At 41.9% G+C, this 21,288-nt stretch overlaps 1 protein-coding gene across 1 annotated transcript in view; it reads left to right on the forward strand.

The window, feature by feature from the left end:
• Window positions 1–21,288, forward strand: part of PLXND1 (plexin D1) — a 160,941-nt gene that overhangs the window by 91,041 nt on the left and 48,612 nt on the right. The window contains exons 13-20 of the mRNA XM_083722214.1: window positions 1,149–1,300; window positions 4,366–4,465; window positions 7,437–7,576; window positions 8,855–9,022; window positions 11,807–11,897; window positions 13,051–13,317; window positions 14,792–14,941; window positions 20,203–20,317. Coding sequence (XP_083578340.1) covers window positions 1,149–1,300; window positions 4,366–4,465; window positions 7,437–7,576; window positions 8,855–9,022; window positions 11,807–11,897; window positions 13,051–13,317; window positions 14,792–14,941; window positions 20,203–20,317 — 1,183 coding nt within the window. The remainder of the gene's footprint in view (window positions 1–1,148; window positions 1,301–4,365; window positions 4,466–7,436; window positions 7,577–8,854; window positions 9,023–11,806; window positions 11,898–13,050; window positions 13,318–14,791; window positions 14,942–20,202; window positions 20,318–21,288) is intronic.

Here is a 21,288-nt window from a genome sequence, read left to right on the forward strand (position 1 = left end):
ATTTGCAAAAACAAACAAGCTTTTCTTTAGTGTCTACAGAGTTGTCTTGTGGGGGGGGGGGGGAGGACAACCACAAGTCTATTGGAAAGGGACGCTGAGCTTAGTAAGGGAACATTATCAGCCCTAAGCAGCTTGGCGGAAGAAGGAGCCTCCACTCTTGACCTCCTGCCCCATGGCTTACGTCATGTTATGCTGGCAGCAGCTACAGTGAATGGCAAGCTGCAGCCTCTCTAACTGTACTTTGAGGAAGGAAGGCTGCTGTTCCTGTGCAGCTTTCGGCGGCTTTTTTTTTCCAATAGGTTTGTTGCAATTTAAAAGGTCCTTTCTAAATGTAGCGCATTAAGCTAGGCCAGATGTCCAGCAAAATCAAAGTGGCTTTGTGGCTGACTGCAGAACAAAGGGTAACAAATAAAAATCTCTCCTGAATGTGCAACAAAATGTTGTTGTGTAGACGCTAACCACAACCTCCCAGAGGACATTGTTGATCGGGGCAGTATATAAAAGCCATAGGTAGGTAGACAGGTAGATAAACACTTTTTTTGAAACAAACTATAGTCTTTTTTGCAGCAAGACTTGGATATTGTTGTTTAAATGAAAAACCCCAGGGTGATAATTAAGCAGTCTTCTCTCTGAATCAGTGCTGGGTCAGTATATAAAAAGGCAGGGAACAAATAGCCCACTTATAGCTGTTATCATTCATAACATGCATGGTGGCGTTTAGAGAGACCAACCCTTTTGTTAAGGATTATACAAAAGATTGTGCTGACTGTTCCCAGTGCAAAGAGTTGGTATCATTATTATGTTTTCTCCACTTGTCAGTTCTTACTACTTTCCCCCTTCCCTTAACTGTTCTTCAAAACTTTTAAGAATACTGATAGTTGTATTTTCAGTGGTGTATGAAATTATTTCTGTATGAGGTAAAAGGCACTGTAAAAACTGTATTAGTCACAAAAGCCAAAGTAGGACATGAATCTTAAGCATATGGCTCATTTATTGGACCCACAGCCTTTTTTCCCCCTGTAGAAGAATAGGGAGCATAAAATTGATGTTTGTACCCAGACGGGAATAAAAATGAATGCTCCCCACCTTGCTGCCTTCCATGCCTTTGCTTTTAACCTGCTCTCATCAGGTTCCCTTTGAACTTGCAGATCGAGCCCCTGAATGGACCCCTGGAAGGAGGAACTCTAGTCACAATACGAGGAAGAAATCTGGGCCGTAGGTTCAGTGATGTCATTAACGCTGTCAAAATAGGGAATGTGAAGTGTTCGCCGCTCCCGGACAGATATATCGTCTCTGAGGAGTGAGTAACTCATGCTGAATGATTTAAAAGCGAGTGAAAGGAAAGGGATTGCTGTCGTTTATTTCCTCCTCTTCAGCTGATTGATCTCTTCCAGCGGTCTTTCTTCAGAGATCAGGAATGTGAGGGCTTGGTATGAGCGTGCAAATGTTTGCAGGGATTCACATGCATGCGTAAATGGAGAGTAAGGCATCCAATTATCCACTGGCCGCCTAGTTGTTAATAGTAGCTGCTACTGTTTGCTTTGTGACCCAGTGAACCAAGCTGACTCTGAATCAGCTCATTTATGAAAAGGGCAGATTTCTGTATGATACATATTGAAACTGATTAATGATTTTTATCCCCACAAGGAATTTATTCCACAGTAATAACTTCAGCTGAGAGAAGTCACATTCTAGAATTCTCAGGTCGTTCCTGTGAATTGTATTCTCTGCTGAGGACTTCCATCTGGAAGATTACCGTAGGTCCTGTTTTGTTTTGAGTGATGCACATGCATCCTCAGAGGGGAAGTTACCATGAGACAAACGCTTTCTGTGAAGAAGTGCGGAAAAGACAGGTACTAACTAGCCTTCTAGTTAGCTGGCTGTGCCAGGGAATTGATCTCCACAATATTCTAAGTTCCTGCCTGTCTCCTGCCTGTGCCCTCAGCAGGTCAGGAGGACAAATGTAATCAAAACTCGCACAGCTGCTACCCATTCTGCAGCTCCATCTAAAACAACTGGGAAACTTCTTCTGTGCTGTCAGACCTTTCACTAGCTTCATGTTCACATACATTTTTGCAAAGTTGTCTTCGTTATCTCTGCTAGACAGGCTTCAGAGACCAGCTGAGGTGATTGTGTGCAGTTATTTTGGAATGAAATCATCCACAAAAACCTGGGAGAAATTCTCGTGATAATTTCTTATGGAAAACGGTTGTAGGAGGCCAATGAGCTGAGGCCACCAAAGATCAGCAGATCAAGCAATCTATAAGGGCTGTGCTTGAAGGCATGCTGTTGATAACAAGCAACATAGCAAGATCTAATTTTGGAAGAAATGGAAATTACCCATTAGGAACAGTTGAGGGAAATAGCTGGGTATAGCAATTATGAAGTTACCATTTCCATCTGAGGAGGAGGAGAAATACGCAAACAAGGCATTGGTGTTCCTGCACCAATTGTTTTTTGTGTGGGAATAGTGGATATAATGAACACTTTATCCCTTGTCCTGACCCCGATTAACTTCCCAATCCTGGGTTTCTTTGAATTAAAGGTAGTGCCAGAAGTGACTCGCCAAGTGGGGCGGGGCATTACACTAGCTTCCTGGCATGTGGGTTGCTTACCACAAGGAGAGGGGCAGGTCAGCGGAGAAGTTGGCATAGTGCAAATGCACCAGCAGGCGTAACGGAGTGGCTCTGCTGTTCCTTTTACACTGTGGTGACCTCCCTGCTGCCTCCCCTTCTCCCTCCCAGGAAGCAACAATAATCCACTGGGAAACTAGAGTAATGGCTCCACCCCACCCAGTGCGCTACATCTGAGTAGTGCCTCATTTATTAACCTTCCCATAGTGTCCTTTGCACCATCTTGAATAAGCATTCCAAAGTTTTTAGAGTAATAGTAATCCCCACAAAAAGAGATGCTGTTCCTTTGTTGGGTGGTGCTGGAGGGGGTATTTCCAGTGTTTAATGATGATGGTTGTTGTATTACCCTATGGAAATGACCTCTTGCTTCCTCCCACCCACCACTCCCCCCCCTCTTTCTTGTACCCTATAGTATGATATGCCATAGCTTTTGCAGTGGACATATTCAGCTCTTAGTTGTTGTTGTTGTTTATGAATGCAATTATCTGAAGAGCAGTCTGTTGACCCAATGGGAACATGCATGCCTGGACAGGAAATGCATAAACAGCAGCACTGGGACAACAAGGAGCAAATTAAAACACCAAAGATTAATTAATTAAAGCCCAAAGGTTGCTGGTACAGATATACTTTGAAGTAGAGGGTGCTACCAAATCTAAATCCCAGGATTATTTACTACTAATATAAACACCTAGTTATTTCCTGTTGGGTCATGAACAAACTTCATATTTCTCTATAACGAAAATACCTTTTATTTTATTTTTAGTGACTCTTCATAAGAAATAAAGCATAATTGGAGTTTCATGAACTTCACATTTTCAAGTACGGTAATGTGAAATACGTACTTGCTCGATCAGGAGAAAAATGGCAACAAAATTTCAAAAGTCGAGTCACTTTAAATAAGAATAAGCTTAATTCTTCATTCTGAGAAGGGCACCCCGAAATTCTGAACTGACTCTTGCCTCAATAGGAATGGTGTTACTTCTTTCAGGTTCAGTCCATCATGAATAGTTAGTGAAATAATTTGTACCAGGATAGTTTACACTTGGTTATATATGCCTCCCTGTTTCATCGAGAGAAGAGTGAGCTTTCCCTACCAAAACATCCAAAGTGCTCTGAATTCTTAATGCAAACTGGTGGGGAGATCAACAGACACTCCCCTGCCTTTCATGCAGAATGGAGTACCCCTTAGCATGTGACCACACAAGCAAAATACAGTGGTATCTCTGGTTATGAACGTGATTCGTTCTGGAGGACTGGCCATATCCCAAAATCTTTGTAACTGGGGGCACCTGTTCTGCACATGCGTGCCGCGCCGTAGAGCACTTATGTGCATGCAAGAGCGGCAAACCCACTTCCAGGTTTGCCGCGTTCGCAACCCGAAAGTTACGTTACCCTGAGGTAACATAACCCGAGGGTCCACTGTAATCTGATTCCAGTGCTTTTGACCTGGAGTACCCTTTTGTCAGACTTTCTGTATGGGAATATCATCTGCACTGGAAATGGTAGCCCAACTCCATTTGAGGCATTAAGTTTAAAGCTACTCTGTCTCCTGTATAAATTATCTTAGTTGGAATCCGAAATAATGCTTTTAATATAAAAATAAAGAATTTTAAAGAGTGGGGAATAGAGTTCAATCCAGCCCGCCTTTTATTTTATGAGGTACTATTTTAAGTTCATCCATATTTTTCCTCTCAGTCACAATTGCTTATTTATTTATTTATTTATTACACAGAATTGTGTGCTGGACTGGAGAAGCTCCAGATGAATTTTCTGATGTGGTGACAGTTAATTTGAGCAGAGAAGGAAAATCCAGGGACCGATACTCTTATGTGGTAAGTTGTTTCTTGTTCTTACTGGGGGTTTTAACTTTGAATTTGTCACTGGGGAAAAACTCTGTCTCAAACTCTGAAGAGCCCTTTCCAGTCAGTGTAGACAATACTGAACTAGGACCAATGGCATGAGGCAGCTTCCTTTGTTCTCTTCCTCTCAAGTCTCCTTTTTTTAAAATAGCAATAATAAGTCATATTATATGATGCAATGTGGCAAATTAGAGCTCACAAAAAAACTGTATCTGGTGTTAGAACTATTATAGCGGTGATGGAGAAGTTAAAAAGGATGAGGATGTTTTAAAGCTATTGATGGTGCCGGAGGAAATTGCATCTTCAGGAAACACCTGCACAGAAGCAAAAATAAGAGCCAGTGGCTTTGGTTGGAAGTCTTCCATTAATGATGGATTTAACATTCCCAGGCCTTTGTTCAGGTCAGGCAACATTCCTACAGGAGAAAGCAATTTAAAGTACATCCATTAATTGCATGAGGAAAAACACATCAAAATTTGCCCAGCAACAATACAAGTCTGAACAGTTTTTTTAAAAAATGTTTTATTAATTAATTCAAAAGATTAAGAAAACAAACAACAAAAACATGCCATCACTGATGGAAACTCGCAGGTAGAGCGATCTTATCAACACTTCCAGCTTTGACACAAACGGAAATTTACAGAGTATACAATTCTCATGTCAATACTATAATTATCTTGCCAAGAGATATCTGCTCCATAGCTTGGTGTGTGTCATTGGGGACTGCTAGGAGGTATTACTGTTAATAAAGCCGACAAACAGCAACTATACAGTGTCAAACTTGCCATGTTTAGCTACACCTCTTGTTACTCTTCTTTGATTAGTCAGGTGTTCTGAGAGAGCTCCTTCGCACACTTTGGCCCAGCACCCTTCCATTGTGTGCCCTTCTGCTGCCTTCTATCATCTGTCCGCCTCCATCCAAACAGCTGGCAACATTAGTGATGCTAATTCGCTATAGAACACCAAGGAGGTTCTATTCGCTTTCATCTAAGAGCAACGTCAACACAACTTCCAGGACTAAAATCTTGCCAGTTATAATGGAGGCTAATTCAAACACCCAAACCTAGAATTTGGTTACTTTGGCACATCTGCATCCCACGTGAATAGGGATTCTCCTTTCCTCACATCTGCACCAGCAGAGTGAGGACAAGGTCCTTCTCCTGTGGGAGAGTCTCACCGGGGTCCAGTGCTACCAGAGAAGCAATTTGTGGGTCATCTCTTGAATTCTGGTGGAGGGTGCTTCACCCAGATTATCTTCCATCTTAACTTGTCTCGTTGGACCTCAAAGTGCCTCTCTCATGCAAGGTTCAAGCCTTTCAGTACCACTCATAACTTGACCACTTGGCAGTTTATATATTGGAGGTCTCTGTTTGTCATGGTCTGGCTCAATGCAGAGAAGGGGGCGGGTACCAGTTTAGGAACTCCCAAGGGAAGAAGGCTCAGATAACTTTTGAAGAGATAGACATTAACAAATTGGCATTAACAAAAATAACAATTAATAACCCAAATAACGGGCTATCCAAACTATTACATTAATATGTTTTGGCTCTTAGGTAAATAGTAGCTTTGGAAAAGCAATTTAAAGCAGAGAGAGAGTTTAACTCCTTCCCTAGCATTGAAATATTTATCCAAATCTTCAGCTTTCCACCAGTGACTGGTTTTCAGTGTTAAAAATGAGGCCTAGGGAGGAGATCCTGTTCACCATGGTTTAGCTCTTAAATCTCATACAAAGTATTTTTTTACAAACATGTAAAACTTTTTCACAGGATTATGGGGTTTTTTAAAGTTAAAGTGCTTTTAAAAAGAATCTAAAAACATTCTGCTTATCCCAGTATTTTTCAGTAAAAAGGCCCCTTCAAAGTTGCAATGTTACTGTATAGTATACACTTCGGTATTAAATTTTGCTGTGCAAGATTAAACTCAACTAAAAGGCATTTGAATATATTTCAGAAGGCCAGAAAAAGAACACCTATGGCATTTCTTTAAAAATGCTCCTTCAAAGGTACAATAAATTTCATCTCCGTTTTACTGTCACAGATATTATTATCCTTACTTACAAATCAAGGCAGTCAGAGCCTGCCAGTCTGATACAAATATGACTGAAAATGCAAGTGTATTACTGCATCAGAAACTCGAGAGGACTTTAAAATTTGAGCACGGTTTTAGGCCGGGTTCAGAGTTCAAGGGGCACTGTTTGAAAACCAGTCACTGGTGGGAAATGAGAAATGATTGTTGTTTGTTTTCTGTGTTGCTCTTCAGCTTCTGTTTTCAAAGTTTAAAAACAATCTCAAAGACTCAGATATGGAATATTACAAAACAATGAAAGCAGCAGAATAGATAAAACAAGGCAGATAAGGCAGCAATGGCTTCGATTTATTTATTTTTACAGTCAGGAAAAGAATTAGAAATTTGTATGTGGTATCAAAATGACATCAAAATAGATACCAGTTAAAAGTTCAAGTCGGGTATTCCTCAAGTGGGATGCCAGCTTAATCTGGCCAACAGCAGCTCTACCTTTTCATTTCTGAGTTTGAATTTTGGGGCACTAATCTAGTTAATTACTGCCTCCAGATAGCAGTTTAACACCTCAGCTTCACCAGTTTCAGATGTAAAAGAGAAATGGAGTTGATTATCAGCAGCATACTGAGGACAACCTACTCCAGATCCTTTTACATATCTTCATCTTGTGAGATTAATTTTACAGGTTGTCCCATTGGAAGCTTGGAAGCCCTACAAAGTCTGTGGGGCCCACTTCCAAACAAATGTGGTTAGAATTGCTTTCTTTGTTTGCAAAACCAACAACCCTTGGTTTCTTCCTGGAGAATTGTTGCAGAACCTTTGACATGCAGAATCTTCCCTGCCTGCGGTATGTCTGTATCATTAGCATTAATTACAGGCTAAGAAACTAATGAATACCTCACCTTGACATTCTTCTCTTACTTAGCTTCCAGTAGTGAAGTTTATGTCTCCATCTACTGGCCCTAAAGCAGGAGGAACCAGAGTAACCATCACAGGGAATAACCTGAGTGTGGGATCTGAGCTCCGAGTTTTGGTTAATAACACAAAAGAATGTGAAGACCTCAGGTAAGTGCTGCTTCAGAATGAACCATAATTCAGCAGTGGAGGCAGGAAATTATAATTTACCTGACAAGAAACAAGAACCATATGCCATATGCCAAGTGTTTGCCCAATGGCTTTTCCAAGGAAACACAAATTCTTCAGTATGAACAAATTCAGCACAGCTCTCGGTAATGCAACGCATATAAACTTGCTGAGTAGCCATAAAATCTCACTACTAGTCTTGCATGGTTTCCCCCGCTGTTTTGCATCTGTGAAGGGTACTTAGCAATTCTTTCAAATTATATGTAACTAGCAGATAATTTTATATTTGCAGAATTTTCTCATGAGCTGCAAATATTAAAATAGGGTCAGAAGCTGCCCTGATCAGAAGTGAGAAAACAAGTCTATTAAAAAGCCCAGTTCTCCAGTCTGGAGCACATCTTGCTCTGTTAATATAGTCTTTGATGCATGGATTGCAAAATAGCTTTTTCTCATGCAATGGGGCTTTCCCCACTACACCACCACAGGTAAGCACGCCAGCACAGCAGTTTGATGAGGATGGTGTGAGCAGTAAAGGATGGGAAGAATGAGGCAGGACCATGGGCGTAGCTGGGGGGGGGGCAAGGAGGGGCAGCTGCCCCTCCAAATCAATAAAAATACCTAGCAAACTGAAGTCACCACCTCCCCACAAAAAGCCTGCCTCCCCTAGCAAAACAACTGGCAGGACCTTACATTGGAAGAAGACTGCTTGAAATCACACCAAAGTCCATCTGTTGCAGCCTTATTTTTCCACTGCCAGTGATCAGGATGCCTTTCAGAAGTTTACTAAGAAGATAGCATGAAGGCAATGACCTTTCCCTTTAGCTTGTCACCCAAATCAGTGGTTTCGAGGGAAATAGAGCTCCATTTAGTTATCATTGCTAATAGCTATTGATAGACCCTTTGTGAATTTGTCCAGCTATCCTTTAAAGCCATAAAGACTAGTGTTCATCACCACATACTGAGAAATTCCATGTTGATTGTGCATTTTATGAAGAAACACTTCCTTTTTTCTGTCCTCAGCTGGTTGCCAATCAGTCATTAGGTGGCCCCAAGTTGTGCTTGAGGGAATAGGCAGATGGACAGAGACAAAAAAGAGACAAACACACACACTCACTACACACCATTCGTAATTTCATAAACATCCAGTGTGTTATAAAGCTTCGGCTGAATGGCATGTAGTGTGGATTCTCACTAGAGAACAACAACCGGGCATACCCATGCATTGCACTCAGCAGCTCATTGTGTCTTCTTTTTTTATAGTCGCACTGACACTAGCATCACTTGCACCATGCCAGGTGTGGAATTTACTACCACTGTGAAAGTCTGTGTCCAGTTTGAAAGGAAGTCCTGCATTGGTGATAACAGCACCTTCAAGTATGAGAAAAACCCAAGTATAAGAGATATCAACCCCAAAAGGAGTCAGATCAGGTAAGACATTACTCTGTGCAATTTTCTAGAACTGTTAACAGGGACTAATAGGATTAGAAAGGTGGCAGGTGGTCATCTAGGTCAGTGTTTCCCAACCTTGTGCCTCCAGATGTTTTTGGCCTACAACTCCCATCATCCCTGACCACTGGTCTTGCTAGCTAGGGATGATGGGAGTTGTAGGCCAAAAACATCTGGAGGCACAAGGTTGGGAAACACTGATCTAGGTTGGGGTTTGGGCATTCATGGAGGCTGCATATTGTGCTGAGGCTGGGGTAGTAAAATAGACGAATTGCTGTGAAAAACAGGCAGAGCAGATGAGTGGGGCAGAACAGTTGTTCACCATAAACCCAGTTTCAGCTAGCATCACTAAACTCCAAACTGATAATGGGGAAAGTATCCTAAGTTTATGTGCTTCAAAGGATGTAGAAATTCAGGCCAAAGTCCGCATGAGTATCGTACTATTCCTACTGGCTCCGACTGATTGATACAGTTTGCAAATTTTTTATTATTCAAAAGAACCTGCAAGGCAGACACATTTCAGGGCTTCTTTTTTCTTTTTGGAAAAAAATTCTTTTGATTCCATTCCCCCCCTCGAGCCCTTGGGGCTCTAGTTCCTTTTTGAATTTCTCCGTGAAATCACTCCCTGCTTAGTACAGTCTTGAAGTGTAACAGCATAATGTGAACAAAGAAATTTGAGGAAGTCTGCAAGTGCACCTGAAGCCCAAGTTACTCAGGAAGTGTTTTAAGGCCAACCAGGGCCAACTGCCCTGATATTATGCAACGTTCTTAAAGTGGGATTGCATGTCATCACAAAAACCAAAACACGAATTGCAACGTGGGGAATTGCAAATGAGCAGCAGCAGCAGCAGCACACCCAGTTTTCAGTGCTGGGCGGGAAGTTCTGTCAGTCTTGTGAGTGCGAGGCAGGACAGAACTGGGTCAGAATGCAGGGTGGCAGCTGCAAAACATAAGAGTCGGGCAGAAGCATTCAAGATCACTAAGCTGCAAATAAATGCTGTTCTAAACCGTGGTGTAGGGGATATGGGTGGCGCTGTGGGTTAAACCACAGAGCCTAGGACTTGCTGATCAGCAGGTCAGCGGTTCGAATCCCCGTGACGGGGTGAGCTCCCATTCGGTCCCTGCTCCTGCCAACCTAGCAGTTCGAAAGCACGTCAAAGTGCAAGTAGATAAATAGGTACCGCTCCGGCGGGAAGGTAAATGGCGTTTCCGTGCGCTGCTCTGATTCGGCAGAAGCGGCTTAGTCATGCTGGCCACATCATCTGGAAGCTGTATGTTGGCTCCCTTGGCCAGTAAAGCAAGATGAGCACCGCAACCCCAGAGTCGGTCACGACTGGACTTAATGGTCAGGGGTTCCTTTACATTTACCTTAAACCGTGGTGTGCAAATGGCACTGTTACTGTCGGCCAACCAAAGAGGGCAACAAAGTGCTTGGAAATTTATACTGCAGGATTCCTCTTGAGCACTTCGCCGCTAGTTCCATTTTACCACCACGCTGCCGCTTCTGCTGAACGTGGTGTTGTAGGTTTCTTCATCAAAAGCGTAATTGGACCTAACATAGTTTTTCCCTGCAATGATCAAATACCATTCGGAATTAAATTTCTTCAAGGAAACACCAAGCAACATTGCAGATGTAGTGTGAACTACAGAGAGCCTATGAATATGCATAACCACAGCACGCTGAGGCTTTAGAGGCCTTAAATGACTTGCGAAGGCTGTGCTTGTAAGAGCCCTGTGTGTTATCACTTTGGATTTGAGTGTCTTTTGGAGGCAAAGGGGATAAATCACTATCTTCCTGAATTCCCCGATGAGCTACCTGATGTTGCGGTATAATTAAAGCAAGTAGAACACGAAATGGTTGAAGTAATGAAAGGCCACATGCGGGGTAAAGTCTGGATGTAGTTTTTGGTAACCAATGGAGACAAGCCTCTCCTCTCTCCTCCTCTCTGTATTGGTGGCATGTGCTAAAGCTATCTCATTATTTTCTTTAATTGATTTCACATTGATGGTGCCACATTTAGCATTCCTCAGGCAGCTTGTCTGACGGGGTAAGACTATCCAAACCTTCCACTTTTTAATAACAAGTGTTTGAAACATCCAGGATTCATGTCAGCGCAACTATTTATTCGTACTTTGCAGCCGAGGTAATAAAATATATTCAGGGCATGTCTCTATTTAGCCTCAGTGGTGAAATAGTTATTTGTTATTTTATTAGTGAATTGTGCTTTTGAAGTTATTAGGTAATGCTGGGAGCAACGTAAAATTATTTCAGTGACTGCATGCAGCCCCTAGGCTGCAGGTTGTCCACTTTTTAGTCCAAGCAGATGCTATTACATTTTCTTTTATCCATGCATGTTAAAATGCATTTTGTGCGTACTTGTAAAACTGTAAGATGCACATACAGCAAAGTATACTTTCCACCACATGTCGGATCATTGTCCTTGCACACCTTGCTTGACCAATGCTTTCCACCACATGTGCTTAAATTTGTGTGCATTTACTTCTGGGTAATGTGTGAAGTAGCCTTTATTCTGCTACAGTTTGGTAAAGCGAATAACCTAAAAATGGCTCTGCTTGAGACTTTTGAAAGTCACTGCCAGTCACAGTGTTGATTGATGCTGGGCTGAACAGGACTGCAGACTTCATTCAATACAGGGCCGTGTCTATTTCCTTTTCGTTCATTTTCTTATCTTGTATGAATGAAAGATGCCCCATTCTTCATCTGATCCCTTACTTCACTGTTTTTGTTTTCATTTTGTTTAAAAGTGGAGGCAGAATCATCACCGTGGAAGGAAACGGATTCTTGATGGTTCAGAATGTGTCTATGGTTGTTCTCAAAGTTGGAAAAGAACAAACGGTAAGTCTTTGTGAGAGTAGCATGATAAAGAAAAGAGCGAAAATGATGGAAGCATTCAGTCAAATATGATGGTGGGCAAAATAGAAGGCATAAGTTTTGCATAGAAGCCAGAAATGGTATTAGTTCACCTCAGTTTGTGACCCACTGAAAATGGCTGTCCTCCTCCACCACCTAACTTCCTACAATATTTTTCTTCCCCTGGATCATCAGGGAATTGCTACCATTCCATTGCTGTTTCCTCTGGGATGGGTTAGAGTTTGATTTACTGCCATATGTAGGATCATATTGGTCGTGGGTAGGTTGTTGTCCTCCAGGTATCATTAGACTATAACTCCCATCATCCCTGACCATTGACCACATTGGCTGGAGTAGCTGGGAGTTGGAGCCCAACAATCCCGGGGGCTATAGATTCCTGAACCTGGTGTAGATATTTTCCCACAGGTTAAATTACTTAAATAGCTATATTGTCCTTCCTATTCAGGGTGGCACACATGTTCTTCTCTTCCCTCCACCCTTAGCCTCACAACAGGCCAGTGAGATAAGTTATGCTGAGAGAGGATGCCTAACAGAAGACTATTCAGTGAATTTCATGGTTGAGCAGTGAGTACTGGTCTTAAGTCCATGAGCCTAGCTAGTACATCGCACTGGCTTTCAATTAACTCTTGGTTTGGGAGAACAACCTTGGGGTGCACCTACACTCTGCTTGTGGTGTCCCTCAGTCCAGATTTTGTGGGTCAAGTTATAAAGCTCCTCTCATTAGACCAATCCCACTATTTGATTAAAAATGAAGTATTTTTAAACTGAATTTTGATTTCTCATATTTGGAAATGTCTGTTTGGATAATTTTTGTGATTGTGGACTTTGATTATTTTATTTTGCCAAAATATAAGGATTTTTCCATTTTTATTTTTATTTTGTTATGATACATGACGGTCAGAGATGATTCAATAATTTCGTAATTGCTGATTTCATCCCTTTAGCAAGCAGGGCTCCCTTTTCAGTGCCATCTTTCTCTGTCCCCTTTGATGAAAATATCTAGCCCCGTGCAAAAAAAACCCCTCAAATGCCTGCAGACTTTTTGAAACCTTTGCTTGCCCATCGACACCACTTGAGTTGATCTATATTTGATGTGCATGCTTTCTCCTGCTTTCAGAACTGTAAGGTTCACACGGACACTGTGATTACCTGCCCTTCTCCAGCTGCTTCCAACCTCACCGGGAGCAAGCCAGCACCTGTGGACTTCTACATCAATGGACGCCTGTATACCGACGACAGCCTTTTCCCTTTTGAACACCCGGAGGAGGCCATACACATTAGCAAGTTCCACTTGGAATACTATATGGACCCCCAGTTCTTCACAGCCAAGAAGGAGAAATGGATCAAACACCATCCAGGAGAGCCTTTGACGCTAGTTATACATGTGAGAATGTGGTGCACATGAAGCATGCTTCAGTGGTGGCATTTCCCATTGGTTCATATTACCTTTTTGTTCAGCTGGTGAGGGAATATTGCTAGACTGAGTTGATGGTGATACCCCATCGATGGTGAGAAATATTGTAAGGGGGAATGTTGTTTCTCAAACAGCGTCATAATGAGCTTACCCTAAGAAAGAGCAATGCAATTTTAATCCCCCTAAGGAGAGTGGTTTTGGATACGATGCTGAAATGGATGACATGCAAATGTGTCTTCCTTCCTGTTCCTCTGCATCTTCAGCTTATCCAGAACTTTCACCTCTCCCTCTCTTGGAAGATGTACAAGTTGTTGAAGGGCGGACAAGTTTTACATCTTCCGAGCAGGGGAGGTGGAGAAGAGACACTTTGACTTCCTGTTCCTTGCACCTTCATGTCTCATCTGAAACTACCCTCAAAACAAAGGTGGGCTGCCTGGATGGTTCTGTGTCCTATGCAGGCAGATAAGTGAAGAAAGTGAAAAGGGTGCAGGGCTGTGCTTATTTGTGAAATCCTTTAACGTCTCAAAAGAGAGGGATCATGGAGAGGCAGTCTTAGCCTGGAATAGGACCTCTCAGCACCTCAAACACTGTAACAATTGATTGGGGCAAGAAGGAGCACCTCATGATTCAATAAACGCAAGGGGAAATGTAGACACAGAGAGTCAAGCAAGGGGAAATGTAGACACAGAGAGTCAAGCAAGAGTTTATGTCTCCTCTAACAGCTGCCAAATCCAGCCCTTGAGAGACTCAGAAATAAGGAAATAGTGGACAACAGATAAAAGAACATTTGAAGGAAGAAATGGAGGCTGAAAATTTATACTTATTCAGAGAAATCCTACATCATTTTGACACCTCCTGTTAAATAAACAAGGAAATCAAGACAAAGCAGAATTGAATGATTTGGAACAATGCTAGTCACAGGCCTTTATGTACTGCAAAATGTTCTCACTGAGTACCATGGACTTCAAAAGCATTGTCCAGTCAAATGCAGCCATTATCAGGATCTAAGCACCATCTAGTCTTCTTTCTGTCACCAGTTTCTATACAGGCTTATGATTATCTTTAATCAGATACCATTTGATGTGCAGAATCAGGGGAAGATCAAAGACAGTTTCCCCAGGCCTTTAAGGCTTTTTGGCTCTGATGTTTTCCATTCTGGGAGTTGGGAAGGAACTGGAAAACAGTTCCTGTCCGTTCCCCCCCATCCCCCGTATCTCCATCACATCTAAAATAGAAATATGGGAAGAGGGCTGTGTGTTTCCTGTGGTGCCTTCGTAAAATGGAAGATGTCAGCTGAAAAGGAGAGCTTTGGACTAAATCAAAAGATTTCAGAAATGTTTGAGACAAGAGTTTAGTCGACCTTTTGAGAAGTAGACAGTGTAGAAGACCAGCATTGATTCACTGGCACAGTCATTTTTCACTTGGTTTGTTTTTTCATAATTAGAAAGAGCCTGACAACCTTGGCCTGGAAAGCAACGAGTATGAAGTTAAGATTGGCTTAATTTCCTGCGAGATCCAAATAGTTTCAGATAAAGTTATTCACTGCTCAGTCAATGAATCTTTGAGCACCTCAGAAAGACAACTCCCTGTTACGGTAAGCATTTGCCAGCGTGTATTTAACCTGCCTCCTCGCCCACATACATACACTGTTGACACCCTAGATTTTGGCTTCCACTATATGTACAGGCAATCCAACCAAATCTTCAGAATTCTCACTTTTACTTTAGTGTAGCATTTTACCTCTGCCCCCATCATTTCACCCCTCCTAAAATGGAATTACATCACTTACCTTACATGGGAGAAGGTGAAGGAGTGCATTCAGAAATGCATCATCAGAGGAGATGGACTCTTTCCCTACCCCTTTGGGACCTCATTATCTGGGGCGATGTTCATGTTTGTGAACTGTTGGTTTCTGAACTGTGACTCAGACAGAAGTCCATTCTCTTCATCGTGGGTTTTGTTTCTTTGTCACTCTAAAATGCAATGCTAACGTGTGACAGAACCTTGGCAAGAGGTGGAGAGAAAGAAAGAAGGCAGCAATTCCCCTGCAGGCTAAGAGTAACTGAAACCCATTAAGGACAGGCCGGTGGGATCATGTCCAATTAAGAAATGACCGGTTCTGCTGAGGATAAACAAATTAAATACAAATAAAGTTGGGTATATGGTTTTGTGAATTCCCAAGCGGCAGTATTGCAGTGTTGAATTGCAGGTCCTGTCTATCATCTAATATTTTCCTTTAAAAGTGCTTTGTCTTCCTTCACCCATGTATAGTGAGTATGGCAATTCTCTGTAGTTTATTGTGAGCTAGTACTCCTGCTACTGCTCTCAGCGCAGTAGACTAAGTGGATGTGAGAGATGGGAGTATAGTTGTGGGGACAGAGGCAGCATGGAGAAAGTTTGGCTAATTCCCATGGTTGGCTGTATTGTGTTTTCCCCAGCCCAGGGTTCCTTTCCTCCCTCTTCCTCAGTCTGGTGGGAGTGGTTGCGCAGCCCTCAAAAGGGCCATGTCCCAGCTGCTGATTTCACGTTCAGGGAGGTTTTGCTCTTCGGTGCAAGCTTTCTTCCAACTTGTATGTCTGCTTTTGTGGTTTTACAAGTCTTCATTTCTGGTTTTTTTTCCAGACTGAGTCACTAATTACACTCATTTCTCTGCAATTACTTTTACCTTCTACATGTCCCTTAGCTTCTTCAGAGTGGCTTTAAAGCTGTTCACACATCGAGACAGGTGGAGACGTTCTCTCTAAGGCCTAACAACCTACAGCTTTCTCTCTTTTTCCCTACCCCCAAATCTCAGTTGTTCCCTTTTTTCCAGTAAGTGCGTTAATATTAAGTTGGCAGGAACATGTGGCTTAGAGAGAGGGAGAGGGAGGGAGCCTTTTGGGACTTGAGAAGCCTGTGGCCAAATCTTCCCCAGAAGCACAGCATTTCGCAAATGTGGGATGGAAACTTCTCTTTAAGCTGGAGAAACCCATGCTTCTAGCACTGCATCTGAGAAGAGGGTCTTGTTTTGTTATTTGGGTCTTTGTACATGAAATTCCATTGCAAAGGCAAAACAAACACAGGCAGAAATAGCAGGCCTCTGAATTTCCTCACCCATTGTTACAGGGAACTATAAAATGAGAAAATTCCATCTTTAATTGGAACTTTTATAAATATAGGGTAAGCTATATATATATTTAAAAGCAAGCTGGTAGGGTCCCCCCCTTACTTCAGAGTTCTTTTAATACCATGTAAATTGCTGTATCCCTAAAAAAAGTGTGCCGTCGGTTAAATTCATGCCACTTTATCAGCCGTCAACCCCCCCAGGGTAGATGTGCCACACTAGGTATGTATTGCAGCTCTCCTTGATAAACATGGGTGGTCTACCAAGTATTTGGCAGGTCACAATGCCTGGCTGGCATCCCACATATGACCCAGAGGCAGCAAATTTGGAAAATGTCGTTCTTATCCCATACCAGCAGCCATTAAACCCAGCTAAGCAGGAAAGATGCTAAGAGACCAAGGCTGGGTTTCATTGCGGTGCTCCAGAATTCTACTGCCAAAATTGTTTGCTTCTCTTATCATGCGGACCATGCACTCCCTTCTCCACCCCCACCCCCAAATCCCTTCACTGACTTCCTTTTGCAACCAGCTCGAACAACTTAACACTGCCTCCTGGTCTTCATAGGCTTGCCTCGCCCTCTCTTTTTCTTCCTTTGTCTCCCCAAATCCCTCTTTATTATCGTCAGTTCTCCAACCCGTCCAGCCTCCCTCACCCAAAAGCCTTTAAATAGCTTGAGTCTTTCTGCTGCTCTTGCTGCTCCCCGTGCTTGGAACCCCCTTCCCAGAACACTTAGGTGAAATCATAATCAAATCCTTGCTTAAAAGCTACTCTTTCCATAAATTCGTCAGCTTGGAAACCTTTAGGGTCAAACTACTTGTTACATTAAGCATGCTTTTTAAAAAGCATGCTTCGTGCTCCCCATTTATATTTTCCCCGGGGGGTGGGGGGAGAGCAATTGTGTGAAGACTCTTGTCTGGTGCACTGGCTCCATACCAGGGCTATGCATACATTTTTAAAACCATGCTTTGTGCAACTCAGTCCAACTAAGAAACTAAGCCTAAGTGCATGTAAAATTCTCTCATTGCTCTCTCACCTTCCTTTATTGTCTACCTCAGTATCAAAATTTACTGTGCAGGGAATTTCATTTTTTGGCTTATGTTATGTGGTATGTTCATGGTGCTACTAATTGTGGCAATAATCAAAATCATAATCATAATAAAAAAATTATTATTTCTTCCCCAGCCACTCTGGGAAGCTTTCAACAGAACATTAAAAACAGAATAAAACTTCAAACATTAAAAACTTCCCTAAACAGGGCTGCCTTCAGATGTCTTCTGAAAGTTAGATAGTTGTTTATTTCTTTGACATCTGGTGGGAGGGCATTCCACAGGGCGGGAAACACTACCGAGAAGGCCCTCTGCCTGGTTCCCTGTAACCTCACTTCTCTCAGTGAGGGAACCGCCAGAAGGCCCTCAGCGCTGGACCTCAGTGTTTGGTCTAAACGATGGGGGTGGAGACACTCCTTTATTACTCTACTCATTACCTAGAGCTGCTCAAAAAGTGTGGGTTTTTGCACTCACAGTGATGTGAGGGCAGCGTAACAAGACATAACCAATAGAGAAAAATAAATCAAGAGGTTTTACATTGCAGTTTTCTTAGACAAAGGATGTGGAAACTTCAAGCTGTTGCTTCTTCTTTCTGTCTGTTTCCCACCATTAGTAGATACCTGAATATATGTATGGTGGAATATTCTGCTAAACCAGGATTTTCAGGAAATGTGAAAATGTTTATGTTTTGCTTATGAAGTTTAGTAGATAGAAACTTTTATTTTAATTAGAGGCAAGGTTGCTGTACATATTTATTCTTTTGTTCCAAGTCTGAAAAAGTAGGCACCATGAATTCTGTGCTTATTTGTAAAAGAATGTTTTAAAAAATTAGGGTCACTTGATAGGCTTTTCCATTGCTAGATATGGCAGGGTTATCATGTTGCTAAACAACATTTTAAAGCACATGGGAAATATCAAAATCATCCGATGCCTGATACCATTTCTAAAGGAAATAAATCCCATCCAGAAAACTCTCTAGTGACAGATTCTATTAAATTAGATTACCCACAGCTAAATTATATCAATAAACTCTAGGTCTGGCCTCTTGGATAGTGATGGGGAGCATTCTGCCTTCACAGGGACCAGGGACGAGCAACACTTCCTGCTGTTGGAATGATTTAAGCCCAAATAACCCCTCTTGCACTTATTTCTTTGCCCTATAGATGTGCCCCTTAGAGGAATTCCTGGTCGTTTCTAGTAACTTCTAGCAGGATTATGCAGTTGCCTGTGCAGAGTCTCCCATTGAAAACAGAGTTCGATTCTCAGCTGACCCCTGATTCACAACTGGTTGGCACAGACCAGCTCCCTCCAGGTCACACTCCTTTCTGTGGGGAAGCGAAACTCAAGTTTCCAGAAGTGAAAATGCCTCATTTTCTTTGTTGTTCTGAGAGTATGCTTCCCCATTAAATCACAAATGAATTCCCTGTCCCCAGCTTTCCGCTGGACCGTTTAGTGCAGAGATGAAGAAGTAGGTTGCCTAAAGCCACACTTTGGCCGCAGTTGCCCATCCCACTACTGTGCCTTAACCCCAACACTGCCGCAAATTCTTCAGCACGTGCCTGTGACTCTTCATTTCCTTTCTTGGTCCTGTCTTTTACTTCGAGATTTCCAGTCCATTTTAAAAGAGTTTAACAACTGACAACAGTAAACGGCAAATAATACTCTTGGTTCAAGGGATTTGTTAAACTGCATGAAATAAAAAGACATAGAATTGTGCACCACTGTATTGTTTAAAAATCATACATTGCTCACCTAGCACAGGAAGGTCAAAGCGCTCGTTAGTCTTTATATAATTAATGAGGGGGAACTGTGCTTTGCAGATAGTTGAGGTTGCTGCATATGTTTCTCTTTCTGTTTCAAATCAAATGTTTGAAAAACTGCTAAATGTGAACTGAGCTGGAGAATTCGGATTGAGTAAATATTATTGTGCATGAAAAAGGTTGTTTGTTGAAAAAAAGCATGCTGCTAAGGGAAGGGAGAAACCTGACAGTGGAATCTTATATTAAAGTTTAATCAACTGGGTCTGAATAACTATTTCCCACAGCCATTTAGATGGCTGAGACAGAGGCTCCTTGCATTGAAAAGACAAAGGTGTATTCTTGGGAGTGACACACAAAGTTTAATGACAGTATGATGTTGGAAACAAAGTGAAGTGTTTTTATTTTTTTATTTTTTTTGCATCAAGCTTACATTTGATGTACATTTTGCATGTGCACTTACATTTTTTAAAAAAATCAAAACATATTTTGTCTCTCTGGGACGGATACTTTATTCTAGTTCTGATGTTCATCTTCAGGCATGGGTATGACTTCTTAAAGTGTACCCGTACATTACAAATAAACATAGTGGACAACAGGATCTGAAGAAGTCATCCAGGGTCTTGTAGCAATTCTTGTGATGAGCAGGGATATAAACAGTAGTATCTGGGCCCCAAGTCAGTAACTTCAGTGGATAAGTTTTGCCTTTGTGCATGTGACACACAGACAATCTGATAACCATCAACCAGACCCGGCAATGCTAATCAAAGTAGGTCCTACTATTAAACTACAGAACTGTGATTCATTCAGTATTGCAGAGCCAGCCACTAAATGATTTGCTAAACTCATTTGTCTGTGCAGAACATCCCTCCCATGTAACCTGATTTCTGTACTGCTCCTAGGTTCTCATTAAATAACTTCATGATGGTTCCATCCTGTTCTTTCTTAGATCCAGGTTGGGAAATTCAATCAAACAATTGCTATGTTGCACCTTGGAGGAAGTGAGACGGCAATCACTGTCTCCATAGTCATCTGTAGTATCTTGCTGCTGCTCTCTGTTGTAGGTAAGGGACAAATGCCTGTCATAGGCAGCTTCACCCAACATAACCATTTTCCAAGCAGAGATTCCAAATATTTATTGGAGTTATTTTATTTTATTTATTTGTCATCTTACTGGAAGAAAAATCAACATATGAAAATAAAAGGCAGTAGACGGTTCAAAATGCAAAGCAGTACAACAACACACTGAAAGGGATAATACACAAATTATAACAGTCAAATGTTAACACTCAAATTCCTGGTAGAAGGAAGTCAAAATATGTTAATATCAGCATTCCACAAGTTGGGGAGGAGACACAATTGAAAAGGCCTGTTCTCTTGTTACCATGGTTGGGATTTCTTTCAGAGGAATACATGGAGAAGGAACTATGTTGGGGCCTCAGGGTCTGCATAGGGCTCATATGAGAAGAGGTGTTCCATCATGTATTATGCTTCCAAGCCTAGTTTAAGGCCAGCCATTTTTTAAGGGGTTTTGATGTTCTTTTGTAAGCTACCCTACTAATGTATTTGATTAATGTAATAATCGAGAAAGGAAAGAAAACAGGAGAAATACATTTAGCTTACCCACACAGTTTATAATTCAGTGGCTGAGTTTGTGTTTGATTGTTTTTAATGTAAGTTGGACGGATAGACCATACCACAATTCAAACACAAATGTGCTCATCTCGTATCTCAAATGGGCTTGTAGCATATCAAAGCAGCATCTCCTGTATTGAGATAAACTGAACCGTCTTAACCCTCTGGACATGTTCCTTCATCCGTGATCCAAAGGACTAGCCATCAGACCCAGCTCTGTCAATTATTTTTCATTCCAATTGGCTCATGTTTGGTGAGCAGCAGTTCTCACCGGTTATGGGGGTAGCGTCACGTACTCTTTTCCCCAGTGAATCGTAATAGCAACACCAGTGCTATTTAATAGGAAATGGACGTGTTGAATGCTGCCACAACTGCTCATTGTCTTCTCTTTGGGCCTTTC

This window comes from Podarcis gaigeae (genome assembly GCF_964106915.1).
Source record: "Podarcis gaigeae genome assembly, chromosome: 2".
NCBI classification, from domain to species: domain Eukaryota; kingdom Metazoa; phylum Chordata; class Lepidosauria; order Squamata; family Lacertidae; genus Podarcis; species Podarcis gaigeae.